We start from the raw sequence: 24,594 nt of genomic DNA, 5'->3' as shown, positions 1-24,594 counted from the left end.
AGCTTACCAAATAAGCAACCATAACTAGGACAAGGCTAAAAGGTAGGCATGGCAAGTTGGTCATGTACCTGATACAAACACATCCTTGTAATCATCATCATCATAGACAAAGGATGGAGGCTCTGGCAAACCAACACCAACAATGGTGCTTCCACTGCATGAAATAACCATAAAACATCATCAATTATGGCAGCAGTAATCAAAAAGAAGAAATAATATATTGATATAAGGATTGAGGCTGGATAAAGATTCTTGGGTGGGTCTTAAAAACATAGATGGATATAATTATTTAATGCCTGCATTGACATCTCAGTAAGTTCTTCTACAAACCAGACCAAATCAAAACCAAAAAGGAGGCTTTGAAATCTGATCCCACAAAAGCCAGGCTAACCTGGAAGGATACTGGTATATTTCTGAGCTTTGAGATTTTTTGTCATTTGGAGGAATCTGAACCTTTCTGTACCCCTAGCGCAAATATGATCATGAGTTGCAAAAGAAAGAAAACTTCCATTTCACAAACTTCCATTTCACACCCAATACCCTCCTTCCCAATCTCTTTGACACCCCGGCTAGCATATGACATCACAGGAAATGAGAGAAGATCCCATGAAGCAATCTAATTTACTGATGATGCCAGGCTTTTTCATATAAGAGAAATTACTGAAGCCTCTTCAGGCTCTAGAAGTGGCATCAGCCACAATCTAAGATGATGGTGAATCAGATGTTTTTTTATTAAAAGGAGCCAAACTAATGGTTCCTGAAAAATGTCATCCTACTTGCCCTGAAGATAGGTAAACCTGTTCTGAGTTCATATAAAGAATCTACGAGGTGAGGATTTTCTAATTAAAATGCTAGATATTGAAAATTTTCATAAAGCCATCCCTCTCCTAATTGAAGTTGATTTTGGCAGAGAGAAGCCGACAAGACCAGTGACAAGTAGAGATCCCTTGGCAAAAGCATACAGATTTTAACATTTTATTGCTAGGTTATTTGGGAAAAGAACTATGACCAAATCCCATTAAATCAACAATTTTGTTTCAAGTCCTTGGCTGTCATGGCCTCATGGCAACCACAGGAATACGTGTAACCAACTCACTTGGGTCTAGCAGCCTAAAGGCACAAACACATGATAATTCCCTTTATGGCCCAAACAAAAAGGGGAATTTAGAGCTGTTATAAGCAAGTTAATATCACATGCATTATACAGCACTTCATTCCTAAAGACCTTAACCAGTTTCAGCTAAGATTACCAAGGAAACTAAGAATAAGAGATAAAGAAACTACCAATAATATCATTTACAACAAGTAGGAAAGGGAGAGTCATAAAAGAATTGGAGAAGGTAAAGGATGCTTTGTCAATAATTTGAGGGCATCGTCATTATGCACTTCATCAAGCTCTTTTCTTGACAAGCCTCAATTTTGCTATCAAGTTAGGACACTAGAAGATATTTATATTCTCTAAGCTGTCTTTGATGCATTTTGATAATGGATTTTAATGATTTAAATTTTTTATCTATGTATGATTAATCATTCGAACAATCAGAAAAATAGGCTTTTGAATCCACTTCTTGCGTTCTTTATTGATATAATTCGAAAAAAGGAAAAAGAATATCATCCATCTAAGATAAAGAATGATGAAAATTTACATAATAGACAAGGATCTAGGTCATCCGAACAATCAATCGCCTCCAGGGGAACTTTCTACAACACTTTGATTTGAACAGAACTTTGAGGACATGAATCTGAAAAGCATGTTCAAATTTACAGAGCAACCACTGAAACCACCTCCTACAGGTCTGAGATAACCACATAAATCAAAACTCAGCCACTTTAGATTCTTGATGCCTTCTGATGTTATAATCTAATAATATATTCGAAAATGAAATAGTTGGATACCATATTGATGACACCGTAAATAACAATATCAAGGCAAGAAAGATGCATCTTTTATTTCCACCACTATCGTGCCTTAGAGGACCAATAGATAGATCCAAACACACTCCTCTCATCTTTGATGAAGAGAAAAATCAAGTGAAAAAATAAATGTCTATAAAGCCAGGAAGAATTTGATCTTCAATAAGATCTCTTCACTTGCTCTGACAGCAACCTATAACAATATGGTTCAGCATAAGATCATTTTAAAGGGAAAAGTTTTGGCATTCAACATACTAAAGAATAGTGAACATTTGAGAGACAGAGAGATGTAAGATGAAAAATAAAGGGGTGAAAAGGTGACATATGTATGTCATCAAAGAAAAGGAGAAGGGAGATGACTAAAGGAACACAAACCTCTATCATGGGCAGACCAATTCTTTTACAATTATCTGGGTAATCATTTAGCGGGGACAATTGATAATTTTGCCCCATTAGCTAATCAGATTATTTGCTAAATTTAAGCTTTAACATGTCAACCCTATCACAATTATGGTTCAATAAATGCAAAAAGGTACTGAATGGCAATCATGGATCTGAAAGTAAGGACCTATTGTAATAATGATTTATGTATTCCACTATAATGTCTTAAAAGTTCCAACATTATAAACTGGGGACAAATGAACATGAACAACTTAAAAACTATGGGAATTTATCTCAACCAATGGCCAACATCCAATTCTACAAAATCATAATTCAGAAAGCATATATGGTGCGAGAGCATGAAGCTCTCTCTAAGGAATCAAAACTAAGTTCGCCGTCTTGGTACCAGAGCCCATACCGGAAAAATCTATTGTAATGTAAGTTCACGGTATAGTATGATACGCCTGTGTCAGTATGTGGTGGTTCGGCATACTGGTACGATAGAATACGGGGTGTACTAAACAGTTCAGGCCAGTATGGAATTCCATCATCGAAACACAATATTATATACTGAAGTCAAGGCATTATTGTGTTTACAACTGCCATGAGTTATAGAAGCTTTTATTGTTGGAGAAAAGAAACTGATCCTTTATATTAGAAGAGCTGGATGCTAATCAAGAAGGCCCTTAGATGTTGCAATTATTATGCAAATGCTTTGCTACCCCATTTCTCATAAGGGTTGGCACTTGGTATGACAAACATATATGTCAAAAAAAGTTGTAAACTCCATAACTAAAAATTTAACAAGAAGTTTATATGCACAAGCATGTACAGATGCACATTTTCTCAACAAGAATTGTGTGCATATTTGCGTACATCTCATATAATTGAAATATGAATGTGGAAGCTAGCAGGGTAATCTTTTTACCTTCCTGACATGAAAACAGCACTATACTCTCCACGGCCAGCTGCAAGCACTCGTTTTTTCAACTTTTTGAGAGATGGCAGAACTTCAAATGCAGGAGGCTCTGAGAAGTATAAACAAATAAAAATATTGATTGACTGATAAATCATCAAACATCACCAAAAAGTGAAAAATGAGAACATTTTGTATATCTCTAAAATGCTGAGGAATACCTAGATCATTTATACAAACATCTTGAGATATTCCATTCAGTGTGATTTCCCTAAGCAAAGTCAGTGGGTCAACTGAACTAGTTTGGTCTAGACGAAGACGCTGCACCAATTGAAATTGGATCTTGGTAGAAGGAACTTCATGCAAATATAGATAAGAAGACAGTGGCTAATTAGTTGAAATTGTACCTTATAAACTTCAGCAGTTGAGCATGCTTCCTGCGGCTTTATAAGAACCATAGGTAAGTCCGAGGGCAATGGATTTGAAATATCTTGAACAACCTGACAAGAGATAAAATTCCAAGAAGGATCATAATTCTACTTTTGAGGGTACACTCTCGTTCGCACATAGTCAATATTCAATTAATGCATCTGTGTTTACCTTTTTCTAAATGGAAAAAGTTCAATCAAGTTGAAGAGCTCTGGATTGAGATGCAAGTAATGATATATGCATTGGTGGATTTCATTGTTTTGACATAAAAGTCTGCACATCATCATGTGTGACTAAAAGCTAAAGGAAATAATTCGTCAATGCTGCTCCTTCAATCCATTTGTATATTAACATAAATATGGGATTGATTGTTGCCATGGTACTACAGTTAAAACCTGCTAAAAGGATCTGCTGTCATAAAGACCCACTAAAATAGCATGCCACTTTGCTGGTTATTATAAATTACTGAACATAAAGCTTTCATAGATCAATAGGGTAATTTTGAGGATCTGAATGTTTGATAGTACATCCAGTGAACAATACACATCTGACCTGCAGGGAGAGTTTCCCTGGATATCTCTAGAGATATTTAGAATGAATTGTTAAAGAGACTCTGGCACAAAAACTGTAAACTACTAGTATGCATTCTGAACTGAAGGAGCACACCATAAAAAGGCTATTGACATGAATATGAAAGCAGTATATTTAATAATAACTGGGAGATGCACAATTTGGAGGTTTTATTTCATAACAAGTGGACAATTTGTCATGGTTTGACTAGCTCTATCTGCAATGCTCTGGCATCTGTAAGTGTTAAGGGAAGAAAAGAAAGAGTTTTCCATAATTTATGGTAATGCTAATCACAACAAAGACATTTTAAAAGGAATGAGTGTTGGAAGAAATACCAAGAATGAAAAGTTAAAAGAGTGGGATGCATGAAAAACATGAAATCAGGTGTATTTGCAGTTTGATTGACACTTGACAGAACAGAAAATGAAAGACACCAATGAAATCATGCGCATAAGAAAACATTATTTAATTGCAATTAAGGCATCTAATGCTAATCATATACTTTTTTTTCAAGTATCACCACAAATTGGTTGACCAACACCAACAATCAAGATTAAAAAAGCATATTTGGTATTTCAGAAGCATTGATTTCAAAAAAAAAAAAAAGTTTGAGATTGTCCACCAGTGACTGATTTAAGGCACTGGGCCTTGCTAGTTAAGCAGAACATTTGGAAAAATAAAATGACCCTTTTAAATGTGCTTCATCACAAGCCTACCTCACCCCTACCAGTACAATATGCTGCTCCATTTGAGAAAAAGAAAGGAACATCTGAGCCAATCTCACCAGACCATTCTTGAAGCTCCTTTTCAGTAGCAAGACAATCACTAAATTGATTGGCAGCCCATAGTGCAGTTGCAGCATTACTGCTTCCACCACCAAGACCAGCACCAGTTGGAACCTTTTTATCAAGATGAATCTACAGGCATAGTACCAAGAGACACTAAACCTGAATGCCATCTGATTGCAAATTTATATTTGTGTAGAGCATTTTATCTAATAAAAACTTACCCAGAAGAAGTTATCAGTGCCGGTTTTCTTTCTGTAAAGGTTAAGTGCTCTGATGATCTGCAAAGTGTAAGATAAAGAGCCTATGTAAGAAGTCGAATGTTTTGCATCTCCATCAAGAATCACCAAATGAAAAAAGGAAGTCCAATCAAAGAAGCAGTGAAACCAGACCAACAATATTATACAACATACATGAGAAGTAAACAAGGTAAATAATATTTGCTATCTGACATACCAAATTCCTGTCATCAAGCGGGACACCGGGCACATTAGTTGACAGCCGATCTCTGGTCTTAGTCGGAGACAAGGAGAACTTGATTGTATCTCCTAAACTAATTACCTGAATGTTGGACATGCAACATGAGATAAGTAGGGAAAGGTATATCATGATAACAACAAGAACAAAACATAACCTTAAAAAAAAAAAAGCCAAAACTGGATGGCCTCCAAGACCTACAGCCGATTTCCTACCAACCTGAGAAATTATAGGGTACCATTATGTACCCAGAACTTCACTAGGTAAAAACAGGTTTGGTTTTTCACTAGCTACAACCTGAGAACCATGATATAATGGTCAACTGCAAGTATTGACATGGTACTCTTTGAGGGCAGGGGACAAACACTAAACATACCTTATTAGGTTGCAGTTTTGCAGGTGAGGAATCAATTAATTACGCAAAACTAAAATTAATGGTTTGCTCATAATCACAAAAAAGGCAGCCTAGTGCATGAGGCCCCTGCCATTGCTCTGAGAGGGTCAGATTTGTGCTGCCTTAACCCCGCTTGCAGAGACATTGTTTCCATGTTTCGAACCCATGACCTCGTGAGGTCAGGATGGAGCCACATTAGGCTCATCCTCTTTACTCGTGATCACAGCTACCTCAAATTAAAGTTCAAGCAAAATCCATCTACTCTTTCTATCAAGTCCTGCAAAATTTTACTCCCATCCACCATGAATATCAGATAAACTTACATGAAATAGAGATGCCAATTCATGAAACCCGTCTTCCCTCTTCCCAGTTATCCTCAAAAACACGTTAACCTGCGTCCCATAAACCACAGAAATCAGCTCAAATTACATCTAAAAATCAAATCTTTACCTTCTGAAAGATCATTAATTACCTTACAAGGTGAAAAGAGAGAGAGCCTTGAGAGGCCTGCGCTCTTATCCACCTCATCCGCCAATTTGTTTATCCTCTCATCTGGATCATATACTATCTACAATCCAAACAACCCACCAAAAAAGACTACAACAATTAAACGAGGAAAAAAAGAATTGACGAAGAAAACTGGGAGGACAGCTATTATTTGTGTTACCTCCACCTGTCTCCTGCCAGATGTTGAGCCAGAAGCCTTGATTCTATGAGATGACGGGCTTCCCCTGAAGGTGGTCTTTGGGTGGAAGTAACATGGCCCGTTCTTGGAGAGTTTTGGGGGTTTAAATCCATTGGCGTAAGAGGGGTAGAGATGGTGGGCGAGGAGGTGGGAAGAAGCCATCAATAGAAAAGAGGAGTTGTCGGGGTCTTTGGATGCGAGGCAGATGGAAGCATAGGGTTGTGGGGAGGAAGGGTTTGAAAATTAGATCGCCGGGGATTCCAAATTCAGACGCATGCTTTGAAAAACCTTCCTTCTTGGAATGTGGGGGAAAAAAACCGAAGGTATATCTCCACTCCCCGCTCACAGGTCAATTACTCCGTTTTCCCTCCAGGGGAGGGTTTTGGTCCTCATCCAAATGGCAAAATCGCCTAAATACATACTATTTTACAGCCGGTTGCTGACTCCCTGCCCATGCTACCCAGAGCATGTTTAGAAACAATGCTACCGTAGTTTGGATGAGGGTTTATCATATCACCAAATATCAATACTGGATATTAAATAAATTAATATTAAAAAAATAAATTGCTATGATATTTCAAAAGATATTTTAATTTTTTTTATTGTTTATCAATTTCTGATCATTGGATTATATATGGACTACTAGAATTTCAACCAGTTGAAATGCTAATATGTATGACTAATACTATAAATATTTCAAAAATTGAGATTATTTTAATATTAAAATATTTTTTATTTTTTTATAAAAAATTAAAAGTCTTCTCCATGAGCCATCGAAGGTAAAGGAGTTGAGGATGTGGGGTGGCATAGTGGAGCCAAGGATATGGGGTGGTGCAAAGAAGCCATGAGTGGTTGGGGGGTGGAGGGGATTATGGGCAGACGAGCAGGGTCGGATGGGGGGGGTGGCATGGAGAAGCCGCAGGCACCACGGGGGTGGAGGGGGGAGCGGCGCTAGGTGGGAGGATGGCATAGAGAAGTCGTGGGCACCACGGGGGTGGAGGGGGGACCGTGGGTGCGCACGAGTGATGGGGGTAGTGTAGAGAAGCTGCAGGCACCAGTGGGGGCCATGGTGTGCACGCGGGTGGTGGGCGCAGAGGAGCCGCGGAGAGAGAGAGATAGAAGAGCCGTGGGAGGAAAAGAAAAAATATATATATTAATAAAATATTATTTTTTAAAAGATAATATACTAAAAAAAGTAATGTGTAATATTTTAAATATCTTTTATAATAAAATATTATAAAAAAGTATCATAGTAAAATATTTTAAAAAATTATAACAGAAAAAATAATCTTCAATAAATGGTTAAAAAATTTGTAGATTGTATTTATGCAAATATTGATGTTATTTTTTAGCTATTCAAATTATGTTAAAGAATGGTGGCGGTTACAATGACAAGTACTAGAATGTTATCATGTGCATTACATGCGCGTGCACGCATACGTAGACACACTCAAATATAAATAATAAATCTTAAGATATAATAAAATATAATTATTTTTAAAATATTTTAAAAAAATAATGATAGATGTTCTTTTGCTTCTTATTACTTTCTTTTTTTCTTATCATAGTTTTTCTCTCCTTCTCTCTTTCTTTTTCTTTTCTTCTTCTTCTTCCTCCTCTTTTTCATCTTTTTTTCTTCTCTTATGTGGCTTGCTATCCTTATTTTCTCTCTCCTTAACTTCGACAGGATCTAAATTTCTCTTTGCATTTAGTTTGATTTAAATTTTACATTTAATCATAAGATGGTTTGGGATAATAAAGGAGGTAAAAGTTGAAAATTTGGAATGGTGAGATATTGAGGAATTGGAGTGAAAGAATATTAGAAAAATTTGATGTTAATTTTGGGGTGGATTGACTCTATCCTTTGATAATTCGAGATTTTTAACTCTCTAATAACCAAGTAGTTTAAGTTGAAATTTTAACCGAAAGCTTTTAGTTCATTGATCAATTCAATTATAAAATTTTGGAGTTTTTTGGATGCTATTTTTAAACGTAAATAACTCAAAGAATAAAAATATTGTGCAAAAAACAATAGATAGAAATTGGAATTTTAGAATTTTTAAGATTTTTATAATTTTGAAAAATATCAGCATAGTCCTAATTTAAAATATGTATGTGATTTTGGGATTAGTAGGCTTTAAAGAATTTTGATGAATCAAGTAGGCTGTTTGACCGTCAACTGTTTTGAGATAAGTAATATTTATATTTTATAGTAATTAATCAAAATTAAATAAAAATTAAATATTATTGTAATTAAATTCAAATATAATCATGCATGGAATTTTCTCTAACTATGGATAATTAATCAATAATTTGAATTCTATGAATAGAAATAAATAGTAATAAATGTTATGATTGGATCAGGTTTGCAAAATCTTGAATACCACCTGTTGGATTATATGTATCAAAGTTATATTGAAAAAAAAAAAAAGATATGAATTATATATATCTATATATATATCACTTGACTCTTAATCCTATTGTGAATGAGTTCGACCTTGATTGTATAGAGACCCCACTATGGGGGTGATCATGGTGAAACCCAATCAGTGGAATATAATGTGACAGCCCCACCACAAGAGTGATTGTAGTGATCCCTACCTCTAAGGATATCATGATGACCCCGTTATGATTGTAATCGTGATGATACCTAAACTACAGGGGTATAAATGTACGGCAATATAGACTATAGAGCTAAAAGAATTAGATATCCGAATTTAAATATATTATTACAATATTGGATAAATAATGGATTCTGGTTTGATATATTGATTTTTTTTTGTCGTTATTGTGGAAAGGTTGGCATGTGATTTTGATATGGATACCGTTGATTATATGATTATGATATTTGATAAGTATGTGTCATATCTTGTATGATATAATTGAATTGCATTATTAATATGATTTGAATAAATTTTATGAGATATATTTATTACTTATTAAGCCGTAAAACTCATAATCTATACATATTTTTCATATTTAGTGATCTAATTTTGGAAACAATCATTAGCATTTTGGGTATGAACATAGAGACAAGGCCCATCTTTAGATAATAGATAGCTCCTTGGATCAATGGATGTATGTTAATGTATTATATAAAAATGATGTGTAAATGCTTTAAATGTTAAAAATTTAAAATATTAGCATCATAGTTAGTTGTTCTGATGAATACCACTATCTGTATAAGAAGTATATTATCTTCAAATAATAATAAAATACTTATAGGTCGAATGTCTTGCATGCCTATAGGGATAATTTTCCGTAAATATGCGATAGCTGCTCATATCCTCGATATTTAAATCCAGGATCGAGAGCATCATAGTTAAAGTGGAATTAGGGCATGGGTTTAATTATAAAGATTTGATCTATTTGGAATTTTATTATAAGTTCTCGATGATGTTTTAGCATAAATTGAAAATGGCATCAGTGGTGTTATAAATGTTGCGAGTAATATTGATGATTATAGTACTAGAAAGTCACCTTATAGTTATATTTTATCATCATACTAGATGTTATCCATTAATTATTATTTAAGCAAGTTGGATGGTTATGAATTACTGGCATTTTGCTTAATAAGCATAAGTTAGGAGAGTATATCTATGTTGTTGATAGCTCTCCTAATAAACGAAATATGTGAATATTGATATTCTTTTATTATACTAAATATTATTTACTAATTGGTAGAAGTTCGGATGATACTTTTGTGTGAAAAAGGATCTATGTGCTATAATATCAACAAATAAAGAACTAAGATGAGAAGTACAGGATGATATGAACATGTAAGAGTATGATTTAGATTTTCAATAAAAAAAATAAAATAAATTCAAATGTTTGAGATAATATTGATATATGCAATATGTGTGTTCGAATAGTGGAATGATTTTTATAAAATTTGATATTTAGCAAGATGAATGGATTAGAATACTATAGTAAAAATGTAGTGGATGATAACTCACAAGTCATGTGAAAATATTTGATGTAGGATTCTATGATGAACAATCCTAGAAGTAAATAATCAATGATGTTGCGGAAGATTTTTGATCGCGTACAGATATGCTGGAGCAGACTGGAGACCATCAGAGTGGTGTTCCTGCAAAACAAGTCCTGATCGAAATTGGCACCAACAAGGATCCTTCGACGATCAAGTCAGAAATCTGACGCAACAGAGGAGAAAGAGAGAAAATCACAAGAGAAAACAAGTATGGTGGATATATGTGCGCGTACCTAGGGATCTCCTCTTTACCTTTACTTATAAGGAGATTGAGGATGTGATGGACTATACAGATCAGGTTAGTTGGCAAGTGGACCTTTACTCGGTGCACAGCTGGCAAGAAAGGTGACGTGACTTGAGCTTATTAGGCATGTGGGTGGTGAGGGAAATGACAGTAATATATCCTGACTTTGACATGTTTGGATAAGAATCATAATTAATCCTTAGACCTATTCTGTTGTCTGATGTCCGATCTCTCCTTTAACATCGAAGTTTAGAGACCAATAGAGATCCTTACTATTAGATGGAGAGCACCGGCCTAGAGGGGGGTCGGCCAGTTGGTCCGAACCCGTCTATGGGTAGGAGTGTGGATATCGGAGGGCCTTCTACGGGGTCATATTTAGAGGGTCAGTATGATAGGGGCCATCTTCTCCATAATGATAGGTTATGACAGTGAAGGACCTAGGGTCCGATAAAGAATAAGGATCGGCTTAGAATTCCCAGGGATAATGCCAAAACTAAGCTTTCCCTGATCTGGAGTCTGATGTCCAGATGGCTCACTATTTACGCATTCTCCGAGAGCCCTCTCTGTCCTTCCATTAATGGGGGGACTAAAGTCAAGCGAGGAGGGACGGAAAGTTATTCCGACTATCCCATCACGTGAAGCTATAGGGCATGCAGTCAATTAGAGAGGCCATGTGATGTGGGTCTATCCAATGCGTGGGTTGCAAGTGAGATAATGGTATGGAATAGTGTACCCTGACTTGACTCATGCAGACAAAAATCATAATTGGCATGTCTTGATCCGTATTTTAGATGAAGGGTCATTGTTCAATATGCCGAAGCCTGAGAGCTTATGAATATTCTCATCGTCAGATGGTATTAATCAAAGAGATCGGTCGGTCCGTCTAGATCAGTCTATCCATTGATTGACTGTGATAGAGATCGATAGCCAAAAAGAAGGCTAGAAGATCCTCCAGAGCGAACCATCCGAGGTCAGTAAGATAAGTTCGGCATGACTTATGGATCAATTTCGCCCGTTGAATGGGGGCTTGGGGGAGACCCCCCAGGCATAATGAGTTGTAATACTAAATGATTGAGAAATTGATTGGGAGTAAGGATTGGCTCAAAATCTCTGGAGATAATCTGTTGGGCCTCCTTTGGCTCAATGCCTGGTGCTCGAGTGCCATCTTAGGGAAGATTGGCAAATGTATGGATCGATAAGGTATCAGAACCCATAGCTAAATCGGAGATCGATACCGTAATTTTGGCTAGGGCCCCTTCTCCAAAAAGGGATGATTAAAGTCGAGGATGAGAGGATAAGGTGTTATTACGATCATGTCCCATCATACGGAGCCGTGTGAGGTATTTAAATGTCTTTGACATCAGCCATAAATTCTCTTGATGCATGGCTAACTATGGAAGGGATGGTGATGCGACATGGTGTGCGACTGATAAGCAAAGTGATGCGACTGGACAATGGAGCCCAATAGGTCCACATAGGGGATCGTTTGGTGTTTCTCAGTCTGAGCTTTAAGCGAAGATCATTCGTCGGATCCTTGATCATTCTCTGAAGTAGGCGGCCAAGGATTCATATCTTTTGATGATGTGTTTGCTGTGGAGATCGAAGCAGACAAGGCGATGCCGAACCCCTAGAGGGATCAGTTCCATCGAGTGGTTGGCGAAGGCGAGCTCCGGCTATAGTGGGATACCTCTCCCCAACAGTCTTAATATTATCTCGATCTTTTCCTCTTATAGGTGTTCCTTTGGAATACTTAGTCGGTGAATTTTCAGACCAGTCATCAATAGAATTCAAATAGTACTCAAGATACATTACATTAGACAAGGTCAATGACCCCAACTTCCATTAGTTTGTAGTGGCCAACATGTTACCCCCCAACAAATGGTATGTTTATAATATAGTTGGAGTTTATCTTTCATAATAATTGTTTTATATAAGAGATTCATTTTGTGGTCTTAATTATAGATAATAGAGATAATTAATTTGTCTTCAAAAATCATTTTAGTTTAAGTAACAAGAAACTTAGGACTGCCTGATCTTATATATGAAGTTAAGATGAATAAGGGACAATATGTTGGATTATATGTGGATATAATAGTTAGTAGAGGGGATCAACCCTACAAGGTTATAAGAAGACTTGGTCCTTCTAGGATAAGACAATTGGAATCTAATGAAAAGCTGCAATTTATGCCTTCAACACTTTGAAGTGCCGATTCAATTAGAAGTGAGAGATGTAAAATACTTGGATAAAAAATATTATAAGTATGTCTATCAAAGAGTAGATGCTTGTTATGAGATTTTAAAAGCAAAATATCAATAATTGAGGTGGGAGTATGATTTGCTAAGAAATAGTGATCAGAGGCACATAGATGAATGTTCTACTTTGCGACATGAAATAAGAAGGCTTAGGCAGGAGCTCCCTTGAGATACTAGATCCTCATCAGGAGAAAATTGGTACAGGGAAAAGAGACCCAAAGAAAGGTATAATTCATTATTGCATAGGATAAGTTTTTATATCATACATGATATCTTAGTTGCCGGTTTAATTCTATTAGAATTCTTATATTGGAGGATTCAATAGTTGATAAATTTTGAATTATATTATTAAAAATTTTTATAATTGGTTGAATATCTCGATATATCTTAAAGAAGATTCAAGGTGGTATCCATGAATTTAAGAATTTGCTACTTGAGCAAGTATTTTTTAATGGTATTGAAAATTTAGGACTTGTAAGTGTACTTCTATAATGAAATGGATCTAAGTCAGAGGCGATATGCCAAGACTTATTTAAACATTAAATAATTCTTTGCATAATGAGTAGTATAAATATGCATATGGTTACAAATGATTGAAATATTTTTTTATTAGAGTTTCTTAGATAACATGCAAGTTGAATAGATTTTAATAAAATAAAATAATAAGTGTCTAATATACAGATAGGCAAATATTGACATAAGTAATAGAATTGGAGATACTTTGGATATCCGTATATTTGATGATAAAATTTAAAATTAAATTAGATCAAATTTTTGCTACAGACTTAGAGACTCGGCAATTACTAATCATTGGATACTGATTGAGATATATGCTGTGCTGACTAAGCATAAAATTATCACTTAGAATCTAATGAAAAGTTGCAACCTATGCCTTCAACATTGTGAAGCACTGATTCAATTTAGAAGTGAAAGATGTAAACTATTTGGATTAAAAAATATTAAAAATGTCTATCAAAGAGTAGATGCTTGTTATGAGATTTTGAAAGTAAAATATCAATAGTTGAGGCGGGAGTATGATTTGCTAAGAAATAGTAATCAGAGGTACATAGATGAATGTTCTACTTGGCGACATGAAATAAAAAGGCTTAGGTAGGAGCTCCCTCCAGATACTAGATTCTCATCAGGAGAAAATTGATGCAAAAAAAAGAGGTGACCCGAAGAAAGATATAATTTATTATTACTGATTAGTATATAAAATTATCTATAGAAATATTAATTTATGGATCAAATTATCTTTATTCTTTTAAAATTGATACTTCTTCATATATTTTGTAAGAGAAAGATGCATTAATATGAAGAACCCGATCTGCAAGTTTAAAGAGATCAAATGAAATAAAAAAAATTAAAATAAATTTAAATTTGAAGCCAAAAGTCAATCCGGTCTGATTCACAAGTTGATGGTCCAGCATGGACCATTTGGTCCAAAAGTGTAGGCCTTGGGAGGATTCAAATGAGAGAGGGCCTGCGGTACATTTAATGCTCAAGGAGTAAAGAGAGTGAACTGGTTCAAAACAAAGGCGCATGGCTCCTAGTTTTTTTTTTTCCCCATGGGTCCATGGTGGACCAACAAAAGCTACGCGCTGCGACATCATGCATGGAGTTGACACACATGAGCTGGGCAGCTTAGTTGGGCGCAGCAGATGGAGGTGAGAAGAAAAAGGAAACCACGGCACAAGGAAACGGGATGCGTGAAGGGTGCTGGCACGCACGCACGCGGAGGAAGTGATCGCATGGGCTGGCGCTCTGCTGGATGCGTATGTGGGTCACAGACGTGGAAACGAACAGACGTGGAAACGCAGCAGGGACGTGCGACAAAAAAAAAAAAAAAAAACTCTTCCTCTAATCCCATATTGCCTGGCAATAAAAATCTTCTCGCTACCTATACCTATAAAAAAACCTTAATGCCCTTATTCTTAGAGATCTCTCTCCACTCCATAATTCTTGTAGGGAGTCTGTATGACAAACAAGCATACCCATCTTTTAAACTTTTTAGCCATCTTGTTCTTACTTTCTTCCATCCTTCCAACACATGAGAAGGAGAGTCAGCCAGAAGAGGTTGATCACAAGCCAAGAGAGAGAGTCAGCCAGAGGATGTTGGTCACAAACCAAGAGAGAGAAGCTAGGTTCTATAAGAAACTTTATTTGTTTATGGCTTAGGAGTTAAAATTTTTGTAATCAAAATTTTTATTCAACAATAAATTAGTTGTTCTCTTTCTATTTAATTTGTGTAATTTTAATTTATGTAATAGGATAGTTTAAATTTCTGTATCTTTTAATTCTGTAATTTTTAATTTTCGCAAGTTAAATTTCAGTAAGTAGAATTAGATTTTTATTTTAATTTTTCTTAGGACTTTAAATCAACTATGTCTGGCTAAGCAATCCCTTTGGGGTTTGTGATGAAGCTAGACCATGAATAGAAGTCTTCTCCTTTAAATCTCTCTTTTCGAACTTGTAATTTTAGAGTTCTTCTCTCTTCATCTCTTTTGTCAAGAGACTTGATGGACTATCGTTGGATCAAAATTCCTTCATAGTTCATACTTGATTCGGTGCAAAAGTGGATGATTAGTGGAAGGCTCACAATTTTCTAAATCATTTCTTCTCTTTTCTTATGAAAATCTTAATGGGTTATAGCTGGATCAGAATCCCTTCATAGTCTATACTTGAACAATACAAGAGAAGTGAAGAAAGAAAGAGTCTCTTAATTAGGGTGAAAACAAAATGCTTGATGGATCATAATTGAGTTAAATCTCTTCATGGCCCATTCTTGTTCATGTTTTATACCTTAATCAAGGGACATTATAAGAGAAACCATACGAAGGCTCTCTGATTCATTGGGGGATTCAAAAGCCCTAGATTTTTTAGATAATTTACATTTATAATTACACTCCAATCAAAATTTTGAATTTGAGGAAAGAGCTACCTACCTAAAATAAAAATGTAAAATACAGAGTATATGTGGATTGTTCTGAGCTTAGTAACTGAATTTCTGCACCTAAGTCAAGTATGGAAGTTCGCATCAAATGGTAAAGAAAAGACTAGGATGCTCAGCATTAAAAAAAAAAAAAAGAGAAAAAAGAAGGCAGTGTGAAAGCTACCTTAGTTCATGAACTTTATTTGAGAATGTATAGAAAATTAACCCAAATAAGATGATAAGAGAACATACATTTGTCCTTTACAAGCCAGCCCTCAAATACTAAGTTGGTTATCACAAATACAAATGCTGTAGATCTTTTGATGTATTCTAAGAAAGTTTCTAATTGTACTAACTATAAAATTTATTTTTAAAGCTCAATATTTAGTTAGTGATACTTGTTAAACTTTTCGACTTTTAATCTTAGGTCTATTTTTATAAAAAAAAATTAATAAAATAATAATAATAATTAGATATATTGCATTGCTAAGGGATTAGAAATAGATAAATTGGGGGGTGTGATTAGTGCATAAAATTATCTATAAAAATATTAATTTATAAATTAAGTTATTTTTATTTTTTTAAAATTGATACTTCTTTATATATTTTATAGAAAAAAGGTATACTAACATGAAGAGCTCGATTTACAGATTTAAAAAGATCAAATGAAATAAAAAAAATTAAAATAAATTTAATTTCGAAGTTGAAAGCCAGTTCGATCTAAATCACAAGTTGGTAGTCCACCGTGGACTATTTGGTCCAAAAGAGTAGGCCTGGGGAGGATTCAAACAAGGGAGGATCCATGGTATATTTAATGCTCAAGGAGTAAAGAGGATGAGCTAGTTCAAAACAAAGGCACATGGCTCTTAGTTTTTTTTTTCTCCATGGGGTCCATGGTGGACCAACAAAAGCTACGTGCTGCGACCGCATGCATGGAGTTGACACACATGAGCTGGGTGGCTTAGTTGGGCACGTCTGCATTGGGGGTGAGAAGAAAAAGGAAACCACGGCACAAGCAAACGGGATGCGGGAAGGGCACCGGCACGCACGCACGTGGAGGAAGTGATCGCATGGGCTGGCGCTGTTGGATGCGTGTGTGGGTCCTGGTAACTAACAGACGCAGAAACGCAGCAGGACATGCGATAGAACAAAAAATAAAAATAAAAAGAGAGTCCTTATTTTAATCCCACGTTGCCTAGCCATAAAAATCTTCTCTCTATCTATATCTATAAAAAAACATCAATACCTTTATTCTTAGAGATCTCTCTCCACTACATAATTCTTATAGAGAATCTGTGTGACAAACAAGCAGACACATCTTTTAAATTTTTTAGCCATCTTGTTCTCACTTTCTTCCATCCTTCAACACATAAGAAGGAGAGTCAGTCAGAGGAAGGTTGGTCACAAGCCAAGAGAGAGAAATTAGATTCTGTAAGAAATTTTATTTTCTATTTTAACTCCAAACCTCGTTTATGGCTTACGAGTTAAAATTTTTGTAATCAAAATTTTTATTCAACAATAAATTAGTTGTTCTCTTTCTATTTAATTTCTCTAATTTTAATTTCTGCAATAGAGTAGTTTAAATTTCTGTATCTTTTAATTATGTAATTTTTAATTTTTGCAAGTTAAATTTCAGCAAGTAGAATTAGATTTTATTTTAATTTTTCTTCAGACCTCAAATCAACTATGTCTAGCTAAACAATCCCTCTAGAATTTACGATGAAGCTAGACAATGAATAGAAGTCTTCTCCTTTAAATCTCTCTTTTCGAGCTTATAATTTTAGAGTCCTTCTCCCTTCATCTCTCTTACCAAGAGACTTGATGGGCTATCGTTAGGTCAAAAACTCTTCATAGTTCATACTTGATTCGGTGCAAAAGTGGATGATTAGTAGAAAGCTCATAATTTTTTAAATTATTTCTTCTCTTTTTTTATAGAAATCTTGATGGGTTATAGTCGGATCAGAATCCCTTCATAGCTTATACTTGGACAATACAAGAGAAGTGAAAAAAAAAAGAGTCTCTTAATTAGGGTGAAAATAAAATACTTGATGGATCATAGTTGAGTTAAATCTCTTCATGGTCCATGCTTGTTCATGTTTTACACCTTAATCAAGGGACATTATAAGAAAAATCATATGAAAGCTCTCTAATTCATTGGTCTAGTGGATTCAAAAGTCTTAGATCTTTGAGATAATTTACATTTATAATTGATTAGTTTACTATTTTGGTCGTTCATAATTCAACAATCAATCTCTCTTCTTTTCCTTTAAAGCTCATCTGAGCAAGTATTTGAATATAATTTCAAATTCAATTCTTCAGATCGATCCGTACTCGTCGGATGTGCTACAATGCACACCGTGCACTTACGGTAAATTTAAGACACATCAATTGCATAGAATAAATTTTTATGTCATACATGATATCTTAGTAGCTGGTTTGATTCTATTAGAATTCTTATATTGGAGGACTCGGTAGTTGAAAAATTTTGAATTGTATTACTGAAAATTTTTATAATTAGTTGAATATCTCGATATATCTTGAAAGAAGATTTAAGATGGTATTTATGAATTTAAAAATTTGATATTTGAGTAAGTATTCTCAATGAACATTGAAAATTTAGGACTTGTAAGTATACTTCTATAGTGAAATAGATCTAAGTTAGAAGTAATACACCATGATTTATTTAAACATTAAATAATTCTTTGCATAATGAGTAGTATAAATATACATATGGTTATAAATGATCGAAACAATTTTTTATTAGAATTTCTCAGGAAACATGCAAGTTAAATAGATTTTAAGAAAATAAAATAGTAAGTGTCTAATATACAGATAGGCAAATGCTGACATAAATAATAGAATTAAAGATATTTCAGATATCAGCATATTTAGTGATAAAATTTATAATTAAAGTAGATCTAATTTTTGCTATGAACTTGGAAACTCAGAAATTATTAATCATTGGATACTGGTTGACATATGTGCTGACAAAAAATATAATTATTATTTTTTGAAAGGAATTAATTGTATGATGGTTAAAGTAATGCTATAAAAAAAAAGAAAAGAGTCTGATAAATGCTGTAAGGATAACAATTAAAAGAATGTACTAGAATTTAGGAATACAACTTTTAAAATGAGACCATCAAAATTGAATTCAAAGTTTATGACGATATATTTTGAATTTCGAAGATGACTCCAGTATTGAGATTAAATATAAATATTAATGAAAAATTGTGTGAACAAGATCCGTTAGTGATTGTATACATAGTGAGACTGTTATAAAACAATCCTTTTGTGAGAATTAAAATTATTTAGGATTGTGGCATCCTAATTATAAGGATCTAGAGATTGATCCAAACTAATATAGAAACAAGTTTGCATGTTCAAAAAGATGATCCTTTGAGGGTTGGTATGGAATTTGATAATGCTAACTATCTATAATTATATTTGAAAATTTATAAGAATTGTAGTAAGCTTTAAGGCTTGTTGAAATGTTTACTATCCACATTCAATAGAAGAGTAGTCAGAGAAGACTATAGATCTTGAAAAGTATTTTAAAAGTTATGATTTTGGCCCAAGAGTTAGCATGTGAGCATTATTTTATTCAAATAATATCATAAAAAATAATTCATAACAAAGTTAGATCTCTTGCTTATTGTGATGGTAAAATTAATGATTGGAGCTTATAATCAGTAGAATGGATTTGATAATGATAAATTTTGCAATATAATTATTTTTTTAAGTTACAAAAAAAAATATAATGAGTCTGAAATGCATTTGAACTTTAGAATATGTGAATTTTGAGTCAGAGGTGATATGCCCAGATTTATTTAAATATTAAATAATTTTTTGCATAATGAGTAGTATAAATATGCATATGGTTACAAATGATTGAAATAATTTTTTATTAGAGTTTCTCAGATAACATGCAAGTTGAATAGATTTTAATAAAATAAAATAATAAGTGTCTAATATACAGATAGGCAAATATTGATATAAGTAATAGAATTAGAGATACTTCGGATATCAGCATATTTGGTGACAAAATTTAAAATTAAGTTAGATCTAATTTTTCCTATGGACTTAGAGACTCAAAAATTACTAATCACTGGATACTGATTGAGATATATGCTGTACTGACTAAGAATAAAATTATCACTTTTGAAAGGAATTGATTGTATAATAGCTAAAATAATGCTATAAAAAAAAGAAAAGAAAAGTCGAGTAAATCCTGCAAAGATAATAACTAAAAGAATGTTCTAGAATTTAAGAATACAACTTTTAAAATGAGACCATCAAAATTGAATTCAAAGTTTATGATGATATATTTTGAATTTCAGGTATGATTCCAATATCGAGATAAAATGCAAATATTAAAGAAAAATAGTATGAACGAGATCTGTTAGTGATTGTATAACTAAGATGAGAAGTACAGGATGAAAGGAATATGTAAGAGTATGATTTTGATTTTCAGCAAAGAAAATAAAATAAATTCAAATGTTTGAGATAATATTGATATGTGCAATGTGTGTGTTTGAATATTGGAATGATTTTCATAAAATTTGATATTTAGCAAGATGAATGGATTAGAATACTATAGTAAAAGTGTAGTGGATGATAACTCACAAGCCATGTGAAAATTTTTGATGTAGGATTCTATGATGAACAATCCTGGAAGTAAATAATCAATGGTATGTTTATAATTTAGTTGGAGTTTGTCTTTCATAATAATTATTTTATACAGGAGATTAATTTTGTGGTGTTAATTATAGATAATAGAGGTAGTTGATTCATCTTCAAAAGTCATTTTAGCTTAAGTAACAAGGAACTTAGGACTGCCTGATCTCATATATGGAACTAAGATGAATGAGGGACAATATGTTGGATTTATGTGGATATAATAGTTAGTAGAGGGGATCAACCCCATGAGGTTATAAAAAAACTTGGGCTTTCTAGGATAAGATAATTAGAATCTAATGAAAAGCTGCAACCTATGCCTTCAACATTGTGAAGCACCAATTCAATTTAGAAGTGAAAGATATAAACTACTTGGATAAAAAAATATTAAAAGTATGTCTATCAAAGAGTAGATGCTTGTTATGAGATTTTGAAAACAAAATGTCAATAGTTGAGGTAGGAGTATGAGTTGCTAAGAAATAGTAATCAAAGGTACATAGATGAATGTTCTACTTTGCGATATGAAATAAGAAGGCTTAGGTAGGAGCTCCCTCCAGATACTAGATTCTCATCACAAAAAAATTGATGCAAAAAAAAAAAAAGGTGACCCGAAGAAAGGTATAATTTATTATTGCATAGAATAATTTTTTATGTCATACATGATATCTTAGTAGCCGGTTTGATTCTAATAGAATTCTTATATTAGAGGACTCAGTAGTTGATAAATTTTGAATTATATTACTAAAAATTTTTATAATTAGTTGAATATCTCGATATGTCTTGAAGAAGATTCAAGATGGTATCCATGAATTTAAAAATTTGATATTTGAGTAAGTATTCTCAGTGGACATTGAAAATTTAGGGCTTGTAAGTATACTTCCATGGTGAAATGGATCTGAGTTAGATGTGATACACCATGATTTATTTAAATATTAAATAATTTTTTGCATAATGAGTAATATAAATATAAATATGGTTACAAATGATTGAAATAATTTTTTATTAGAATTTCTCAGGTAACATGCAAGTTGAATAGATTTTAATAAAATAAAATAGTAAGTGTCTAATATACAGATAGGCAAATGCTAATATAAGTAATAGAATTGAAGATATTTCAGATTTCAGCATATTTAGTGACAAAATTTAAAATTAAAGTAGATCTAATTTTTGCTATGGACTTGGAGACTCAAAAATTATTAATCATTGGATACTGATTGAGATATGTGCTGACTAAGAATAGAATTATTACTTTTTGAAAAGAATTAATTGCATGATGGTTAAAGTAATGCTATAAAAAGAAAAGAAAAGAGTCTGGTAAATGCTGCAAGGATAACAATTAAAAGAATGTATTAGAATTTAGGAATACAACTTTTAAAATGAGACCATCAAAATTGAATTCAAAGTTTATGATGATATATTTTGAATTTCAAAAATGACTCCAGTATTGAGATTAAATATAAATATTAATGAAAAATAGTATGAACGAGATCCGTTAGTGATTGTATACATAGTGAGACTATTATAAAACAATCTTTTTGTGAGAATTAAAATTATTTAGGATTATGGCATCTTAATTACAAGGATCTAGAGATTGATCCAAACTAGTATAGAAATAAGTTTGCATGTTCAAAAAGATGATCCGTTGAGGGTTGGTATGGAATTTGATAATGCTAACTGTCTATAATTATATTTGAAAATTTATAAGAACTGTAGTAAGTTTTAAGGCTTGTTAAATATTACTATCCACATTCAATAGAAGAGTAGTCAAAGAAGACTATAGATCTTGAAAAGTATTTTAAAAGTTATGATTTTGGCCCAAGAGTTAGCATATGAGCATTATTTTATTCAAATAATATCATAAAAAATAATTCATAGCAAAGTTAGATCTCTTGCTTATTGTGATGGTAATTAATGATTGGGGCTTATAATCAGTAGAATAGATTTGACAATGATAGATTTTGCGATATGATTATTTTTGTAAGTTACAGAAAAAAAATATAATGAGTCTGAAATGCATTTGAACTTTAGAATATGTAAATATTGAGTCAGAGATGATATGCCCAGACTTATTTAAACATTAAATAATTCTTTGCATAATGAGTAGTATAAACATGCATATGGTTACAAATGATTGAAATAATTTTTTATTAGAGTTTCTTAGATAACATGCAAGTTGAATAGATTTTAATAAAATAAAATAATAAATATCTAATATACAGATAGGCAAATATTGACATAAGAAATAGAATTGAAGATACTTCAGAAATCAGCATATTTGGTGACAAAATTTTAAAATTAAATTAGATCTAATTTTTGCTACGGACTTAGAGACTCAAAAATTACTAATCACTGAATACTGATTGAGATATATGCTGTGTTGACTAAGAATAAAATTATCACTTTTGAAAGGAATTGATTGTATAATAGCTAAAATAATGCTATAAAAAGAAAAGAAAAGAAAAGTCTAGTAAATCCTGCAAAGATAATAACTAAAAGAATGTTCTAGAATTTAGGAATACAACTTTTAAAATGAGAACATCAAAATTGAATTCAAAGTTTATGATGATATATTTTGAATTTTAGATATGATTCCAATATCGAGATAAAATACAAATATTAAAAAAAAATAGTGTGAATGAGATCTGTTAGTGATTGTATAACTAAGATGAGAAGTACATGATGAAATGAACATGTAAAAGTATGATTTTGATTTTCAGCAAAGAAAATAAAATAAATTCAAATGTTTGAGATAATATTGATATGTGCAATGTGTGTGTTTGAATATTGGAATGATTTTCATAAAATTTGATATTTAGCAAGATGAATGGATTAGAATACTATAGTAAAAATGTAGTGGATGATAACTCACAAGCCATGTGAAAATTTTTGATGCAGGATTCTATGATGAACAATCCTAGAAGTAAATAATCAATGGTATGTTTATAATCTAGTTGGAGTTTGTCTTTCATAATAATTATTTTATACAGGAGATTAATTTTGTGGTGTTAATTATAGATAATAGAGGTAGTTGATTTGTCTTCAAAAGTCATTTTAGTTTAAGTAACAAGGAACTTAGGACTGCCTGATCTCATATATAGAACTAAGATGAATAAGATGAATGAGGGACAATATGTTGGATTTATGTGGATATAATAGTTAGTAGAGGGGATCGACCCCCCATGAGGTTATAAAAAAACTTGAGCCTTCTAGGATAAGATGATTAGAATCTAATGAAAAGCTGCAACCTATGCCTTCAACATTGTGAAGCATCAATTCAATTTAGAAGTGAAAGATGTAAACTATTTGGATAAAAAAATATTAAAAGTATGTCTATCAAAGAGTAGATGCTTGTTATGAGATTTTGAAAGCAAAATGTCAATAGGTGAGGTGGGAGTATGATTTGCTAAGAAATAGTAATCAGAGGTACATAGATGAATGTTCTACTTTGCGACATGAAATAAGAAGGCTTAGGTAGGAGCTCCCTCCAGATACTAGATTCTCATCACAAAAAAATTGATGCAAAAAAAAGAGGTGACCCGAAGAAAGGTATAATTTATTATTGCATAGAATAAATTTTTATGTCATACATGATATCTCAGTAGCTGGTTTGATTCTATTAGAATTCTTATATTGGAGGACTCAGTAGTTGATAAATTTTAAATTGTATTATTAAAAATTTTTATAATTAGTTGAATATCTCTATATGTCTTGAAGAAGATTCAAGATGGTATCCATGAATTTAAAAATTTGATATTTGAGTAAGTATTCTCAATGGACATCGAAAATTTAGGACTTGTAAGTATACTTCTATAGTGAAATGGATCTAAGTTAGAAGTGATACACCACGATTTATTTAAACATTAAATAATTCTTTGCATAATGAGTAGTATAAATATACATATGGTTACAAATGATTGAAATAATTTTTTATTAGAATTTCTCAGGT

At 32.9% G+C, this 24,594-nt stretch overlaps 1 protein-coding gene across 1 annotated transcript in view; it reads right to left on the bottom strand.

Annotated features, from left to right (window-relative positions):
- Positions 1–6,878, bottom strand: part of LOC105045599 (4-diphosphocytidyl-2-C-methyl-D-erythritol kinase, chloroplastic) — a 7,446-nt gene extending 568 nt beyond the window's left edge. The window contains exons 1-10 of the mRNA XM_010923950.4: positions 6,534–6,878; positions 6,339–6,434; positions 6,190–6,258; positions 5,452–5,556; positions 5,220–5,276; positions 4,927–5,127; positions 3,619–3,711; positions 3,433–3,532; positions 3,224–3,323; positions 69–154 (exon numbers count right to left, since the gene is read on the bottom strand). Of these exons, the coding sequence (XP_010922252.1) occupies positions 69–154; positions 3,224–3,323; positions 3,433–3,532; positions 3,619–3,711; positions 4,927–5,127; positions 5,220–5,276; positions 5,452–5,556; positions 6,190–6,258; positions 6,339–6,434; positions 6,534–6,713 (1,087 nt within the window). The 5' untranslated portion in view covers positions 6,714–6,878. The remainder of the gene's footprint in view (positions 1–68; positions 155–3,223; positions 3,324–3,432; positions 3,533–3,618; positions 3,712–4,926; positions 5,128–5,219; positions 5,277–5,451; positions 5,557–6,189; positions 6,259–6,338; positions 6,435–6,533) is intronic.
- Positions 6,879–24,594: the final 17,716 nt, after the last annotated feature.

Source organism: Elaeis guineensis, chromosome 5 (genome assembly GCF_000442705.2).
Source record: "Elaeis guineensis isolate ETL-2024a chromosome 5, EG11, whole genome shotgun sequence".
NCBI classification, from domain to species: domain Eukaryota; kingdom Viridiplantae; phylum Streptophyta; class Magnoliopsida; order Arecales; family Arecaceae; genus Elaeis; species Elaeis guineensis.
The sequence above is the reverse complement of the archived record's forward strand: the minus strand, read 5'-3'. Positions and strand labels throughout refer to the sequence as shown.